This window comes from Rhinoderma darwinii, chromosome 10 (genome assembly GCF_050947455.1).
Source record: "Rhinoderma darwinii isolate aRhiDar2 chromosome 10, aRhiDar2.hap1, whole genome shotgun sequence".
NCBI lineage: Eukaryota > Metazoa > Chordata > Amphibia > Anura > Rhinodermatidae > Rhinoderma > Rhinoderma darwinii.
The window spans coordinates 44,581,162-44,598,465 of NC_134696.1; the positions used below are offsets into that span (position 1 = coordinate 44,581,162).

The window sequence follows — 17,304 nt, forward strand, 5'->3', positions numbered from 1 at the left end:
GGCAATACCCCCAACATTAGATGAGTGGTTTCGGGAGGTTGCCTTGATACAGCGAATGGAACACCTGGTGGCTCACTCCCCGGCAGCTGTGGTAAAATACACGTCTACATGGTCTCCATGGATAGTGTTCCTTTCTTCCTCTTCTTACCTCACGGCGGTAACCTGAGTCGGCCTATGCCCCTGTGAAGTGTACTGTGGTGCTGGCTCGCTGCTGTTTTCACTCATAAAGCCCCGGAACAGGAATCCAGGATCCCCATGTCCTTTTCCCTCCCCTCTATTCCTCCCTCTCTTGGGGCCTTTTTCTATTCTTTCTCTTTCCCTGTCTAGGGTAATGTGCCTCTCCTTCTCCGCTTGAATTCAGTGGCCTCAATGTATGTTCTGATGTTTTGTTTCTTGGCTCATTCATGCTGCTGACATATACTGAACAATGTCCTTTGTATGGAGTTGTGATGCACATTTTTGATCTTTGTTTTTGTTGTTTTTTGCTTTGGTCCTTGACCTTGTTTGTTGTTCGTCTGTTTATTGTGTGGAGGCCTTCCCTCCACTATGTCTTGTAACTTTGTGTATTGAAACTCAATAAAAACTTTGAATAAGAAAAAAAATGCACCCCCGTGTGCCACAATTTTGCTGCAAAACACTGGCGTCAACTAAGCCAACCAAGAGGGGTTATAAGGAAAAGTTTCTAAAATGTCTAATTAAACGCGTCAAATTTATCCTAAAACATGTGCCACTATAATAAATTTGGCGTATCTTCTGACTTCCTTGACTAAGTTTACACTGTATTAAATCTTCTCCTTATCGTGTGAAAAAGTAATACTGGGACATTTCAGCTCTGAAGCCTTTAGAATTGTGACCTCACTTGTGAAAAATAATAATAAAATATGTAACTCATGATCAGTATAAGATAATTAAAAGGGTATTTCCATGTTGGCCATTTATTTCATATCTACAGGATATGCCATAAATGACTGGAACCTTAACCTATCGGTAGAATGGGGGTCTGGTGACGCATGTTCACCGATTCCCAGCTGACAAATTTTCAAAATACACTTTAGTTCTGTGGATATGCCATAAACGCCTCTTTAAAGCCCCTTTATACGTAAACTGGTAAATTGTTTTTAGAGGTGGACATTCACTTTTGCCACTTAAGGACATGGTCAATTTAGAAAGCATCCATTTTTTTTTTTTTTTTTTGCATTGCTACACTCTGAGAGTCATAACTTTTTTTTCCCATCGATGTAGCGTCATGAGGGCTTGTTTTTCTGCAGGACTTTTTGTTTTTAATGGCACCATATTTGGGCTTTTATAAAAATAATTGGGGGGTCGGAGACTGAAAAAATAGCAATTTCACTATTGTTTTTGGGGATTTTTTCCTACTCTGTTTACCATTTAGTAAGCCCCTCCCCTGTCAAAACCCTTATGTGCAAAGATCGCTATTGACCATGGAATGTAAAATAACCCTAAAGTATATAACCGCCGACACTCCCTAACTATGGCTTGCACATCACTGTGTCGTGATAGAAGAGTGGTTAGCGGGAATGACCTGCTTACCACAAAGTTTTTATTATACGGGAATGGGTTAAGGCTCTAGATATTATCAAAAAAAAATTAGTTTTGCTCATCTATGGATATTGTGGCAAGATGTCAGTAAATTAAACTATTATTTCAGAATCATTCATAACACAACACATTGTGCATTGCTCTGTTGCATTTTATTTTACAGAAGTAAAACTAAAAGTGCTGAGATTAAACAGTTTGAGATAAAATAGAAAATAATATCGCACACTACCATAGAAGACAACACATTCCAACATTGTTAGTAAAATATAGGAAACATACTGGTTGTTGTAAATGTCCAAGATAAGAAAAAGATCACTATGAAGCACTATGAGTCTCAGCAATCAAACGACCACATGAGTCTAAATGGATTCAATTAGATCCACAACAGGCGGTGCTCAGTGGTAGGATGAGATAAGTATAGGTACAATAGTAAAGGTAGAAAGGTCCACGGCACTCACCATTCAGTGGAATTTTCATTTATTATTGCGGCAAAACAGGTAAGAGCAGTATAGATGTGGAGCTCAAGCCTTACTGCTTTTACCTGTTTTTCCGTAACAATAAATGAAAATTCTATGCCGTGGACCTTTCTACCTTTACTATTATACTAGTTGTTGTGCTTCAGAAAAAGCTAAAGTGAGTCTATGCATTTTATATGCACAAGACACAAGACAAAAAATACAATATGAGTGAAGAATTATGTCAACTAGTCACCACTACAGGCTTTTTGTACAACATGTAAAGACCGAATGTTATAGCTTTACGCTGCATTGTTAAGTCAGTTTTGAAAGTCCATGTCCAATTGGTTGTTGTTATTTTGCGTGATGTCGTTCTTCCCGCATAAAGTCAATGTATTAAAAATCTAGTTTTCCGTCGAAACGCCTTTATTGATGAAATCTTGGATCTTGTCTCGAACATCTTTCTCTAAATACTCCGCTTGATCCTGTACACTCACAGTGTATTCTCCCAACTTCTTCTTCATGTCTTCCACTCTCTGCACAAGTGCTTTGTTGAGGGCATCAACATAAGGGCTCATTGTGTCTTTAAACTCCTCTACTTTTTGGTCCATCTTCTGGTTCATCTCAGTAAGGTATGGCTCCAATGTCTGCTTGACATTTGTCACATCTCCATTTAGCTTGCTTCTTAGGTCATCGGCATAGGGGTAGAGTTGTTCTTTCAGTTGCCCAGTGAACTCCAAGATCTTGCTTTCCATCTGCTCAACATTCTTCCTCATCTGAAAGTCCATGGTCTTAATCTGCTTGCGCAACTCATCTTGCACATCTTCTGCATAGGGGGTCAGGCTTTTATATAGCTCTTGCAGTTGTTGATCAACATTATCTTTGACTTTTTCAGTGATGGGTTTAATTTGCTTTCTCAGCTGATCCACATTGTCGTCTATTGTAGCCTTGAGCTCTTGGGAATATGGAGTCAGTGATGTCTGTACGCGGTCTGCATTATCTCTGATCTTGGCTTCTAGGTCCTTGGTTACAGATTTTAGCTGCTCGCTTATCATCTGGGTGTTTTTATCCAGCTGGGTTCGTAGCTGCTCTGCATATGGTGCAAGTTTTATCTGAAGCTCCTCTACATTCCTGCTCAGTTGTTTGTGCACCTCATCTGCATATGGAGACAACTTGACCTTCAACGTCTCCAATTCCTTTCTTATTTGTTCCCTCAACTTTTCTGAATCCTGAGTTAGTTGCTCATGTATCTGCTTTGCAAAGGGAATAAGCTGTTGCTGTAGTTCTCCTGCATAAAGATTTACACTCTTCAGGTTTTCTTCAATAAGAACACTGTAAAGGAAGAAAAGGATTTAGTGACTACAAAAAGATCAACATTAGTAGTAGCAATGTACCCATTAGATGGGCATGTATGACATCTTGAGACTGGGTAACATTCTTAGTGTTTGACTTTTCCAGATCTGTTGTCCTTATCAAAATTTGAAAATCGAAAAAAAATAAAGGAAACTACACTTATATGTAGAAATCCACAATTTTTTTTAAATATTTTTAAAAGGGCATGAATTGGATAATAGTCATACATAAGAACGATTTTTATATCTACAGTATCCAATAACTATATTTGAACGTAATCTATAGTTTTGCCCAGTGCAAATTTAAAGTATGACATGGGCTTTACTAAGATAGATAGATAGATAGATAGATAGATAGATAGATAGATAGATAGATAGCCAGATAGATGTTATAGGTTGAAAATAACAACTGTGTTTATGGTTTGGCTTCTGGTACATCACGTTCGGGGGATCTGCTCTCCTGTATGTTTTGAAACATTCCCTCTCCTCTGTACCAGGATCCAATCCTCTTTTTCATCATAAAAGTCTGTAAGGAAGGGTAGATCTAAGACAATCCCTGTCCATATGCTCTATTAGAGCTAGTGGACCCAGACTGTCCATTTATTACATGATCGGCTATTTATTTGAATGGCCGGCATGTCATACTACATGTAGGGCCGGGCACACGATCCCCCATTGCCAAGCTGTCTTCAATTGTAAAAGGGGTTGCCTTCATGAGACAACCCCTTTAATAGTGTTTCCTAATACTCTAATAACTTTAATTCATACCCATTAGGCAAGCGGCCACACTGCCCACTTACTTTAGCTGTTTGCTGATGTCCGACTGCTGTATCTGCTCCACTTTATCCTTCGTACCACTGGTCATCTGGGTCAAGTAATTCCAGAAATCATTGGTTATTTGGTCAGAGCTGATATCAGCCTGGGATCCTAAGAATAAAAAATATAAGACTATTAGAAAGAGACCTCAAGGCAAAGTAATGGCCTTTTTTTTTTTTTTTACTTTCAGTGTGTCAGTTTTTGTGGGAGCATAACTATGTGCAGTGAGCATACATAGCCCTATAGGATTTTTAGTTATTCTGCTGGTAAAGCATAATCATTTTTTTTATACAAATTATTTGAATATTCTAAAAAAAATTCCTGCAAAACAAAATTCTATAGCAATTATAATGCTTATTTCCTGCCATCCATCTACCACCAAAATCTCTTCCTCTTCAGATATCTGGGGATGATTAACGTAGAAAAATTGGGACCACCGGCGCTGCTATATGGAAGTGAGCAATATGAAGACTTAGGCAAACATCTAGATAAAGGATTTTATTGTCAAACAGGCTACGCGTTTCAACACCGAACCGGCTGTGTTTTGGACCTGGCTGCAGCTTTCCATGCCTTTATGACACCTATTGGTGTCCACTACACAAGGTGAGCGTAATTGTCACATCTATCGTGGTCCTTTGTTCTACCTGGCTTTTACTTTGCACTATGTGGCGCCGTGTTCTTTTTTCCATTTCATTTTAGTTTCTTCAGATATCTGACTAGCGTGTATTAGCGACCTCACAAATTGCACAGCATAAGCAACAGTACAGATTTTGAGTCTTTTGCCGTATGGCATGATACCTGTCTAACAGAAGTGACATAGGAAATAGCTGGAGAATGATGTACTAATTAACTTAGAAAAAAACAAAAAAACATTAAAAATAATTACAAACCGTATGATAATATTTATAATAAGGTAGAGATAAAGTGAGATGTGAGTAGAACATTATGAATGTTAATTAAACTTATATGAGAATTTATATGGCTACCAATGGGCAGCATTAAGTGACATACGTAGCTTTCAATTTTGTATATTGTCGAGGACACTCAAATATTCTTGTTCTTTCATTAGACAGCTACAGATCATCTAGAACAACACAACCAATACTGACCTGTGCACAAGACCAGAGCGAGCAATGCTACTCTCACCAACATGTTGAGTCACTGGATGGGTCAAAAACAAGTTGTTCGATCCGCAGAGTTATAAATCTGTCAAATAAAAGTTATCGTTAGGAGAACTGAGCGGGTTTTGTTAAGATATACAATTAATGCCACTCAATCCCCTTCCATATTTGCTGTCCCTTCTATTGTCCGGTCTCCTTACCTGATCTTCTGGAGTTTGATGATGATGAGGTGTTGAAACTACAAGCTGCCCTTTATATTAGACTATCTCCCTATATTGTGGCGGTGCTTCAAGGCAGTGTTCTGGACTTTAGATCAGCTTTACAACGTGGAATTCCTGACGTGTCCTTGTTTTTAGAGTGATGCTGGAAGTTTGATTAGATCAGTAAATCCTGGACACTGAGTCATAGTCGTGATGATGGATGAGGGGGAGGGGGCGCATTATTTGGTTTTTGTTCAAAAACTGCTCAGTTGCTGACAGAAAAATAACAAGTAACAACCATCACAAAAGCTCTTTGTCTATGAGTTAAAGGTTATTCCGTGTCACATCTCGGTACATTCACAATAACAACTGGTACAATTCAGGCCAATCTCCTTTGAGCAAAATGTAATGTCAATTTATGTTCACAGTCAGTCCGAATCTTCTTTACTGTTTACCAAGAGAATGGTTCAGATAACAACAAAAAAACTTAAACTTGTACATTTTGTTCTACCAAAATACATAGAATCACATTTTGACCTTCATTTCGCATTTTCAAGAATATGTGGTAAATCAACAATCCCTGGAACTAAGCGAATCTCTGTAAGGGCTAGATCTTAGCTGGTCGACACAGGAATATTTAACCAATTTTTAACCCTTTCTATTTATCACAATAATGGAACTTTGATTTGATGACTTCATGGTATAAGTATAATGATAATATCTGATATAACTAGTCTTGATTTAGCCCTGTAATACAACTAGATAACCCCTTCTCAGAATGACGCTGATCAGAAACTGGGTAAACCTCTGGCTGCTCTGCAGGGAAAATGTAGGATTACATGGCACACATTCCTATTAGCGACTTTCTGCTGGGGAACATAGAAGGGTTACCCAAGCAAAGAACCCCGACCATGATCTCAATCAATAGACCCTAAAAGGACATATGGAAAAGTCATCTAAATTAAGACTTCAGGCCTTGTCCATTTGACAATGGCCATTGCCATTGGTGGCATGGGGACAAGCTGTTTTCTTCTCCAGTTTTCGAAAATAGGGAACAGAACAATCGGCAGCATCCTGATATATCTGTCATAGTGACAACAATGATAAATTTAGAGCAGGTTGTATGTGCCAATCATATGTCTCATGGTCCTGCTCGCATGCTTTCCGGTCTCTTTCTTCCACAGAAAAGCACAAGAGAGATGAGGCATGAATGATTTACGAGTTGTCTATACCCACTATTGTAATGGTATAATATAAACAAAACCTGAATCCGATAACAAACATTTCTATTTCTTCAACCCCTTAAAGAGGCTCTGTCACCACATTATAAGTGCCCTATCTCCTACGGCGCTATAATGTAGGTTTTCACCACTTTATTAGCGATTTTAGATTTATGCTAATGAGCTGCTTAATGCCCAAGTGGGCGTGTTTTTACTTTAGACCAAGTGGGCGTTGTACAGAGGAGTGTATGACGCCGACCAATCAGCGTCATACAATCCTCTTCATTCATGAGTTAGCGCATAGGGATCCTTTTAGATCGCTATGTGCTGTCTTATACTAACACATTAACGATACTGAAGTGTTTAGACAGTGAATAGACATTGCACAGGATGTCTATTCACAATCTCTGCACTTCGTTACTCTGTCTGTGGTAGTTACAGCAGAGGATGCGTAATCTCGTTGTAACCTGTCATCACCTGATTATGCTTCCTCTGCTTTAACTACCACAGAAACGTTAACGAAGTGCAGAGATTTGTGAATAGACATCCCGTGGAATGTCTATTCACTGTCTAAACACTTCAGTATCGTTAATGTGTTAGTATAAGACAGCACATACTCCATTCATGTAATCAGCACATAGTGAACAACGCAGGATCGCTATGTGCTGATTACATGAATGGAGAAAAGTGTATGACGCTGATTGGTCAGCGTCATACACTTCTCTCCACAACGCCCACTTGGTCAAAAGTAAAAACACGCCCAGTTGTGCATTAAGAAAGTCATTAGCATATAGCTAATATAGGTCATAACTTGGTGAAAATAGATCGTTTTTTTAAATAAAAAGCACTGCTGTCACCTACATTATAGCGCCAATCTCCTTATGTAGGAGATAGGACACTTATAATGTGGTGACAGAGCCTCTTTAAGGATACGGCCTATATTGGGTTTTCAGGACGCAAAGATTTTTTTCGTCTTTTCATCATTTCTTGTTTTCCTTCTTTGGTTGGTATGGGAGGAATGGGATAAAATAGTTAATTTGTCATAGTTTTTTTTTATTATTATTATTCACAACATTTGCCATGCAGTATATACAGTATAATATGTTAACTTTATTCTATGGGTCATTACAGTTATGGTAATACCAAGTATGTATTTTGTTTTAGGTTTCACTACTTTTACAAAATAAAATTAGTCCACTAGGGGACTTGAAGCTGTGATCACGTGATCGCATTTATAATGCTTTGGGGAAATTGTTTTCAAAAACATTTTTGCCTGACAAAGATGCATTAACTGGTATGGAATTATAGGTATATAAAGCATTAGAAGCTTTTGTTATGACCCCACTACCATAGCAACTCATTATCACCCCACTATCATGTCGCAGAGGTGCTGATGTGCTGACAGAGTGTTCCCCTCACTCTGTTAAACTGCTTGGGTGCCACAGTTGCTATTGACAGCCAACATCTACTAGTGATTGTGCGGGCACAACTGTGCTGTAATAGTACGGAGGTTCGTAGGAATGACCCTGTAACTGTGACGTTGTATTACTGCACTTGACAGGAAGGGGGTTAAAGAATTCTCCTGAGATATTGCCAACATGAAAATGCTAAAGAAAATATCCTTCTTTCAGCATAATTTTAAAATTTACACACCGCAAAAATGTACACACAGAATAAATCATCATAGAAAGCAACTTTGTAAATGCTAGAGCTGAAATAGCCTGTATTATAATCCAAGTTCTGCTGGTTACTGCATGAAATAGTTAACAAGCCTGTCTGGCTTCAAATGACCAGAGAATTCTCTTTACAGACTGTAAGGCCTTATTCAGACGAACATTGTATACGTCCATGTGCTGTGTTAAAAAAACGGACAGCACGCGGACCTATGCTATTCAATGGGTGTATTCAGACATCCGTGATTTTTAACGCAGCATGTTTCTGTTGCGTGAAACTCAATGTATGTAATATCCTGGTCCGTTTTGCGGACCATTTCACCCATTGAAATCTATGGGTGCGTGAAAATCATCCATGTGCTGTCCGGGTTTCACGCACCAGTTGCTAAAGAAATGCTGAGAAAAAAATGAAATAAAAAATGTGCACCAACACTGACATTAAAAACTGATGCCCCACGAAACGCACACTGATGGCACATGGAACTAAAAGGCATTAAATACGGTCCATTTTTTGCTGACGCAAAACAGACTCGTTCATGTGAATCAGGCCTAAGTGAGCAATGAATGGTCTCAGATTTCATCTCCGTAGCCTGCAGAGTTGTGAATGCAGCTCTGGTCTATAATATGGGCTGTAACTCAGGATCAGCACAAGATAGGTAATACAATTTATTAACAGATTCACTTATTTTTTTATGTAGATTAATTCTATATCTATTTAAGAACATGCAAATAACAATACTAGCATTTAGGACTTATTAGTAAACACATTATTGTGGCAAAAAATATGTTAGCATTTCAAGATAGAATTTTCAGCAGATGGAAAAATGGCCCTCTGTAGATGGCACCACACAGCGCCCCCCTGTAGACGGCGCCACACAGCGCCCCCTTGTAGATGGCGCCACACAGCGCCCCCTTGTAGATGGCGCCACACAGCGCCCCCTGTAGATGGCGCCACACAGCGCCCCCCTGTAGATGGCGCCACACAGCACCCCCCTGTAGATAGTGTCACCCCCACTGCATATAGTGCTACCCCCCTTCCCCTGTAGATACCACTGAAGCTACCCCAACTGAAGCAGAGGAATCCCCGGCCAGAGCATTGCCGACGCTGTGGCCTGGGATTCTTTCACGAGGACCCCCTGACTCCACTGTCCATGTATGGACAGTGACGTCAGTGGCTACTCCTTGAACGGAATCCCCGTTGCCAACTCTGGCCGGGGATTCCGGCCAGATTATCGGCAACTGGGATTCCGCTGAATCAGTAGCCACTGATGTCACTGTCCATACATGGACAGTGGAGTCAGGGATCCTCCGTGAGGGAATCCCCAGCCACAGCGTCGGCAATGCCCTGGCCGGGTATTCCTCTGCTAGAGGGAGCTTCAGGGCTCCCTCTAGCCTGTCAAGAGATTCCCCGAGCACAGCACTGTGCCCGGGTATTCTCGGCGAGCGGAGGAGGTCCCTCTGCTCCTCCACTCTGAACTCATGCTGAAGCAAGGACCTGATCATTCCCAGCTTCAGTATTAAGTTCAACAGTGTCTGCGTCCAGAGGGCGCAAACACAGTTGACAGCGAGACATACACCCCACCGCACAGAGCAGTGGGACACCGCCCGAAATCCGGGACTGTCCCGCTGAATCCGGGACGGGTGGGAGGGTAGTCATCAGGGGCTCTTGATTGGAATACCTGGCAATGCTATGACCGGGGATTCCGCTCCTAGCTCACATCCAACTTCCCGCTGGGTGCTGCTGGAAGGTGGATGCAGCAGCACCCGGCATACATCCGGCCACCATTTAAATAGATAGGATACAGCACGGGACCTCCCTGGGAGCCGGAATCAAAAACGCTGCAGGTAAAGTTTTTGGATCAAGCTCCCAGGGAGGTCCGGCACCACAACGGATGTCCCCTGTGCCAGAACAGATCCCATAGAAATCTATGGGATCCATTCCAGCATCAGTTTGCCATTAGCTGTTCTTCAACACGCAGGAGGTAAACTGACGCGAACGCCTTGCATATGTGAACAGCCCCTAAGTGAATTATGGAAAAAGTAACTAAAAGCCATATGGCGGCACGCAGACTCCCTATGGGCCTGTACTATAGACCCATTGGCACTCCAAATGATGCCTACAATAGGCACTGTATTGTCCTCTAGGAATATTGCTTCTACGGGAGAACACTGCTGTAATGCAGTATTGGAACATGCCATAATTTTTTTTCTTACTGATTCTGAATAAAACACAATGACACACAAGATGTACAGCATGGGCCAGTTGTAGAGTATTGGTGCCACATTACAGAGCTATACAACACAAATCTATAATATATCTGTGTTCGTGATCCTTTAATACAAAGCTTCAGCTCAATTTACATATGTTTTATGATTTTCCATACAGTATAGTAAACGTCTGAAACTAAACAAAAAAGGTTTCTGGACGTATACTGGATGTAGACTTCTATGGGGCACACGGTTCTTTTGACATAAGTCTGTCAAGTTTAGGCCTGGACACCTTTTTTTTGATTGTGCAAAAGATCTTGGGTTGCAGAGATTTTCAAAGCAGTAGGGACACAATAAAAATAAAAACTTTACCACTAATGTACAGTATTATTTTTTTTATAATGGAAGTATTGCAGATATATGGATATATATTTGAATACATTTTCACAATAAATTTAGATTTGTCTGAAGAAAAGCTAAATAGTCAAGTCAATACCCCTTAAAAAAAGAAAAATGGATGCCAACTGTATGCAACTATCTACCTTTTTTTCTACCGATTAATTTGACGGATGTTTCAAACAGATGGAGAAAATGTGCGCGCTTAGAGACTTTCGTGACGGCAAACGTTCTTTAGTTTCAAACATATACTGTCAGGTTTCCTAGCTAAACGTGGTATGAGCCTAACCCTATGGGAATTTTCATAGAAATCCCAAAGAAATATTATCCCCTATTTGTTGTGTTTACCTTTTTCCTTTTCCACCAATATTAACTACATTTACCGTAAGTCTTTTTATGGATGACCCAGGGGCCTTATAATGGATTTTATCTATATTTACTATATATATAATTTTTCTCTTTTGTACAAATTTACCTCAAGTCTCAGCAAATGCAAACAGCATTCTACTACCTGCAGATTTGGTCTCCGAGGAACTGTATTTTGGGATTAGTTTTTATGGTCCTCGTACACCTGCGAAAAGATTGCAGACAAGCAGCTGGCAAGCAGATGTTTGTCTGAGTCTCTAGTAAATAATTTTTTGTCTGGGCAGATGGTGGTTGATGGTTGTGTTTTTTTTATTATAGAGTTGCTGTAGCCTGGAATGAACTCCTTTTGGAATTCACTGTGAAAATGATGAAAATCATCATCACTTCTAGAGTATTATGCCCCATATATGTTATTCTCTATAATTAAGCAGAACTTAGATGATATTAGGGCAGTGTTTCACATTTCTGGAATTTGGAGCTTCTACAGTGTCATACACGTGGAAGTAAGCAGACAAAGATAAATATGTTGTTAGCACAGAGTCTTATCTCCCTGCGGTTAAAATAAGCTGTGATGTGTATCCTGTACCAAAGTCTGCTCTTTTTCCATGATCTGAGGGCAAAGTATCTGGTGAATACAAAAATTTCACACAGCTCTGATTTTCAGGGCCGGCGTTAAGGGGGGGGGGACTAGTAGGGCCCCCTGCCCACTATAGCATCCGTAGCGCCTGCTACGAGGCCCGAGGGGGTCCGCGCTGCCTGGCACATAACATTTATGGGCCGGGTGCCACAGACTCCTCATGCTCCAGTGCTAGTGACAGCCACGTTCAATTGTATATGCATCCTCAGGGCACAGATACAATTGAACACCATAGGCTGCAGGCCACATAAGGCCTGCAAGCTATAAGGCGCTGGGAAGAATACCTGCGCATGCCAGCATGATGATGTCAATACATTACACCGGCCTGTGCAAGGGTCCCGCCTCGGAGGCTGTGAAGCGCTCCGTCCATCGCGGGAACTGGGCTAGGTAGGTAAAAAAAAATGGGGGGGGGGGGCTGTGTGGCACTATATTCAAGGGGAAAGGGTTGTGGGGTACTATATACAAAAGGGAGGGGGAGCTGCGTGGCACTATATACAAAGGGAAGGGGCTGTGTGGCACTATATACAAGGAGGGGGCTGTGTGGCACTATATACAAGGGAGGGGGCTGTGTGGCACTATATACAAGGGAGGGAGGGCTTTGTGGCACTATGTACAAGGGAGGGGGCTGTGTGGTGTGGTCGTCTATACAATGGAGGGGGCTGTTTGGCACTATATATAAGGGAGGGTGGGCTGTATGGCACTATATACAAGGGAAGGAGGGCTTTGTGGCACTGTGTACAAGGGAGGGGGCTGTGTGGTGTGGTCGTCTATACAATGGAGGGGGGCTGTGTGGCACTATATATAAGGGAGGGTGGGCTGCATGGCACTAAATACAAGGGAGGGAGGGCTTTGTGGCACTATGTACAAGGGAGGGAGCTGTGTGGTGGTCTATATAATGGAGGGGGGCTGTGTGGCACTATATACAAGGGAGGGGGCTGTGTGGTACTATATACAAGTGAGGGGGCTGTGTGGCACTCTATACAAGGGAGGGGGCTTTGTGGCACTATATACAAGGGAGGGGGCTGTGTGGCACTATATACAAGGGAGGGGGCTGTGTGGCACTATATACAAGGGAGGGTGTGCTGTATGGCACTATATACAAGGGAGGGTGGGCTGTATGGCACTATATACAAGGGAGGGGGCTGTGTGGTGTGGTAGTCTATATAATGGAGTGGGGCTGTGTGGCACTATATACAAGGGAGGGGGCTGTGTGGTACTATATACAAGTGAGGGGGCTGTGTGGCACTCTATACAAGGGATGGGGCTGTGTGTCACTATATACAAGGGAGGGAGGGCTGTGTGGCAGTATGTACAAGGGAGGGGGCTGTGTGACACTATATACAAGCGGGGAGGGCTGTGTGGCGCTATCTACAGTGCGCTGTGTGTGGCACTATCTACAGGGGGCTGTGTGTGGCACTGTATGCAGATGGCACAAAGGGGGAATTATTACAGTGGGGGCACAGTTACTGATGGGGCACAGTTACTGATGGGGCACTTTTATTGTGTTGAGCACTGAGGGATCATTATTACCATCTAGGGCAATATGGATTACGAATTTGTTTAGAGGACGGGGTATAGGTGTGGCGGATGCTGGAAAAGCATGTCTGTGTGTCAAATTCTGCCTGGACGAATCGTGGCTGGAATACGTTGTCACAATGGTCTGGGCCGGATGGAGAAAAAAAGGGAAAGTGAACAAATCTAATCAGAGAAAACATAACCTGTGAGTCACTGGATATAAATGTGCTGTAATCACTTATATGGTCTGCAGAGCTCCTGTGTATAACTGGCATCTACCACTATATAGTCACTACATGGTGGTAATATTGGTCTTTGTATGGTGGTTTTTATTCAGTAACAGTATGGGGGTATTATTCAGTCACTATGTGGTGGTAATAGGTGGATATGCTGTGGCGGTTTTATTCAGTAACAGTACGGGGTTATTATTCAGTCACTATGTGTTTATGGTGTAAAGGTATTATTCAGTCACAGTATGGTGGTATTATTCAGTCACTATGTGGTTATGGTGTGGCGGCATTATTCAGTAACTGTATGGGGGTATTATTCAGTCACTATGTGGTTATGGTGTGGAGGTATTATTCAGTAACAGTATGGGGGCATTATTCAGTCACTATGTGGTCATGGTGTGGCTGTATTATTCAGTAACAGTGTGGCTGTATTATTCAGTAACAGTATGGTGGTATTATTCAGTCACTATGTAATGATAGGGGTAGGGAAACGGACAAGTGAGCCCTAATCTACCCACCACTCTGTCCCTGCCTACTTGCAACGACCCGTCCTAGGCGACGGGGTACAACTGGGCGGCGGTCCCTATGCTCAGTAAGTGCACGAGACAAACAGACAAGGGTACACAAAGCTAAGGGAAATGGGGCAGTTGCCCACGGCAACACCGTGAGCAACAAGAGAGGTGAACGAGCCGGGTCAAACCAGGAGTGTATGAGGTACCAAACGCAGAGCAGGAGAGTAGTCAGTAAGCCGGGGTCAATATGGAGCAGGATCAAATAGTCAGAAGCTGTAGCTGGGCCAGGAAACCACACGAGAAGAATCACAAGCAAAGGAGGAACAGGAAAGGCAGGTATAAATAGACAGAGGGAGGGAGCTAGCTGAGTCTGGCCAGGCTGCGATAGGCTCTCCCACACCTAAGCCTGCCAGCCTGAGTGGTGGAAGCTGGAGTCAGTCTCAGAGACATAGACTCAGGTGAAGACTGATTACCTATGGGCGTTAACCCCGAAGCTGTGCCTGGCAGATCCTTTACACACTATGTGGTTATGGTGTGGCAGTATTATTCAGTAACAGTATGGGGGTATTATTCAGTCACTATGTGGTTATGGTGTGGCTGTATTATTCAGTAACAGTATGGGGGCATTATTCAGTCAGTATGTGGTTATGGTGTGGCTGTATTATTCAGTAACAGTATAGGGGAATTATTCAGCCTCTATGTGGTTATGGTGTGGCGGTATTATTCAGTAACAGTATGGGGGCATTATTCAGTCAGTATGTGGTTATGGTGTGGCTGTATTATTCAGTAACAGTATAGGGGAATTATTCAGCCTCTATGTGGTTATGGTGTGGCGGTATTATTCAGTAACAGTATGGGGGTATTATTCAGTCACTATGTGGTTATGGTGTGGCGGTATTATTCAGTCAGTATGTGGTTATGGTGTGGTGGTATTATTCAGTAACGGTATGGGGGTATTATTCGGTCACTATGTGGTAATTGTGTAGCGGTATTATTTGGACCTTATATTGTGTTATTATTGGCAATATTGGTCTTATAATAGTGAGTTGTGTTCAGTAACAGTATGCAGGTAGCATTTAATTTGGTATAGTGGTATGATTTAATAACTATATATATATAAGAATTTTGTGTGAGAGCGGGATGTCCTTTGGGGCTTGCAACACTCCTGGACGATGCAGTTCTCTGCACACCGCCTTCTGAATTGACTGCATTATTGATACAGTAATTCAGCATTTGGGGCCCCACTTTTAACTTAGCCCGGGGTCACACTTTGTCTAAAACCGGCCCTGCTGATTTTCTCCCAAATACCAATATGCATGACACGACAGCTGTAATGGTTATATGAAGTTACACAAGACAAAATCATGGCCAAAAAGCTGTTCAGATGGCTTAGACCAAATGGTCTTCCAAAAAATACTGTATAGCTTTGTGTGTTCTGTTCAATTTAAATTGTCTTTCATAGAATAAGGGTATGTGCACACGATAGCAGGCATTTACGTCTGAAAAGACAGACTGTTTTCAGGAGAAAACAGCTGCCTCGTTTCAGCCGTAATTGCTCCTCCTCACATTTTGCGAGGCTTCTCTGACAGCCGTAAATTTTGAGCTGTGCTTCATTGAGTTCAATGAAGAACGGCTCAAATTACGTCTGAAAGAAGTGTCCTGCATATAATGTATATAAGTGTCCTGCATATAATGTATATAAGTGTCCTGCACTTCTTTTGACGAGGCTGTATTTTTACGCGTCGTCGTTTGACAGCTGTCAAACGACGACGCGTAAATGACAGGTTGTCTGCACAGTACGTCGGCAAACCCATTCAAATGAATGGGCAGATGTTTTTCCAACGTATTGTAGCCCTATTTTCAGACTAAAACGAGGCATAATACGGTCGTGTGAACGCAGCCTCAGAGGAATAAATGCGACTCAAATGCTGAAAATTCAAGAATTCACAAATTTAAAGATGGAAATACCCCTTTAAGAATCAATCTTCCACCTTCCAAATCTCACTTACCCGTGGTTCCATGCTTCATAGATCTTAGGGTCTCCTGTCCTGCTTCCTCCAAATCATACTCAGTGGCAGTCATCTGTAGAGAGAAATTCTTCATCTGCTATCACTGGATCCAGAACAGTAGGGATTTCATGAAATATGTAATATATAATGCACTACTGATCTATTAAAATGTTAAAGGGAACCTGTCAAAACATGTTCTTCCCCTAAACTGCCACCATGGGTTTATACACCTCGCTTTACTGCGCATGCGCCAGATGCTGCCATTGCATGACTCCTCAGAATTCCGGGACCACCCACATGACTCTTCACGGATAATTAACATAAAGTGCGTGCTACTTTGCAACTTCATTTTATACTACAAGGGAAAGTTTAGACAAGGGCATCTTTAGAAACCTATTACGTTGTGTATAATGCAGTGGTGGTGGTGGATTATGTGACAGGCTCTCTTTAAGTAGTGCTGTCCGTTCTCATAAAATCACATCCATTTAATATTTGACCAACCATTTCATACCATATTATCCATAGATATAGCTTGGCTTTCATAAATCTGGGATAAAGATTCAGTTCGCTAGCCTATCCCTGTATCTAAATACCCTAGCCAAGTTGCAGTGTCTTGTTAAAGACTCTATTGGCACCCAACAAGTGCCATGCTCTGCCAGCCCTCCAACAACTAAACTACAGAAGGGCTAGTGGCATGTGTTAATGACGCATCACCATTATTTCTGAACCAGCAACTAAGCAGGATTGCTGCCTGACAAGCACTGGAGCATGGTTGGATTTCTAGGTGTTATTCTTTTTATTTGTGAGCTTTAAAGGGCGCACAAAGAAGAACTTGCAATGAACTATTAATCTTCATTCCAGGTCTTTTTTTAGGTTTTTTCTTTTTTTTTTTTTACTTCTCATTGTCTGTCTGATACTGCAAAATGTTTGATTATCTGGCTCCTGATTGGTCCTAAGGAAGCCAGAACTGAGGAACTTTTGGTGAGCCTAGAAACAAAGATTATACCGGACAGACTTTTGCTTTAGTATGGAAG

The 17,304-nt window shown here is 41.8% G+C and overlaps 1 protein-coding gene across 1 annotated transcript; it reads right to left on the minus strand.

The window, feature by feature from the left end:
• Positions 1-1,690: 1,690 nt before the first annotated feature.
• On the minus strand, positions 1,691-5,602 carry LOC142662005 (uncharacterized). Its single transcript, XM_075839804.1, has 4 exons — positions 5,505-5,602; positions 5,293-5,389; positions 4,168-4,294; positions 1,691-3,347 (listed from the first exon to the last, which is right to left on the minus strand). The coding sequence occupies exons 2-4, from the start codon at positions 5,333-5,335 to the stop codon at positions 2,420-2,422; spliced, it is 1,098 nt and encodes a 365-aa protein (XP_075695919.1). The 5' UTR covers positions 5,336-5,389; positions 5,505-5,602; the 3' UTR covers positions 1,691-2,419.
• Positions 5,603-17,304: the final 11,702 nt, after the last annotated feature.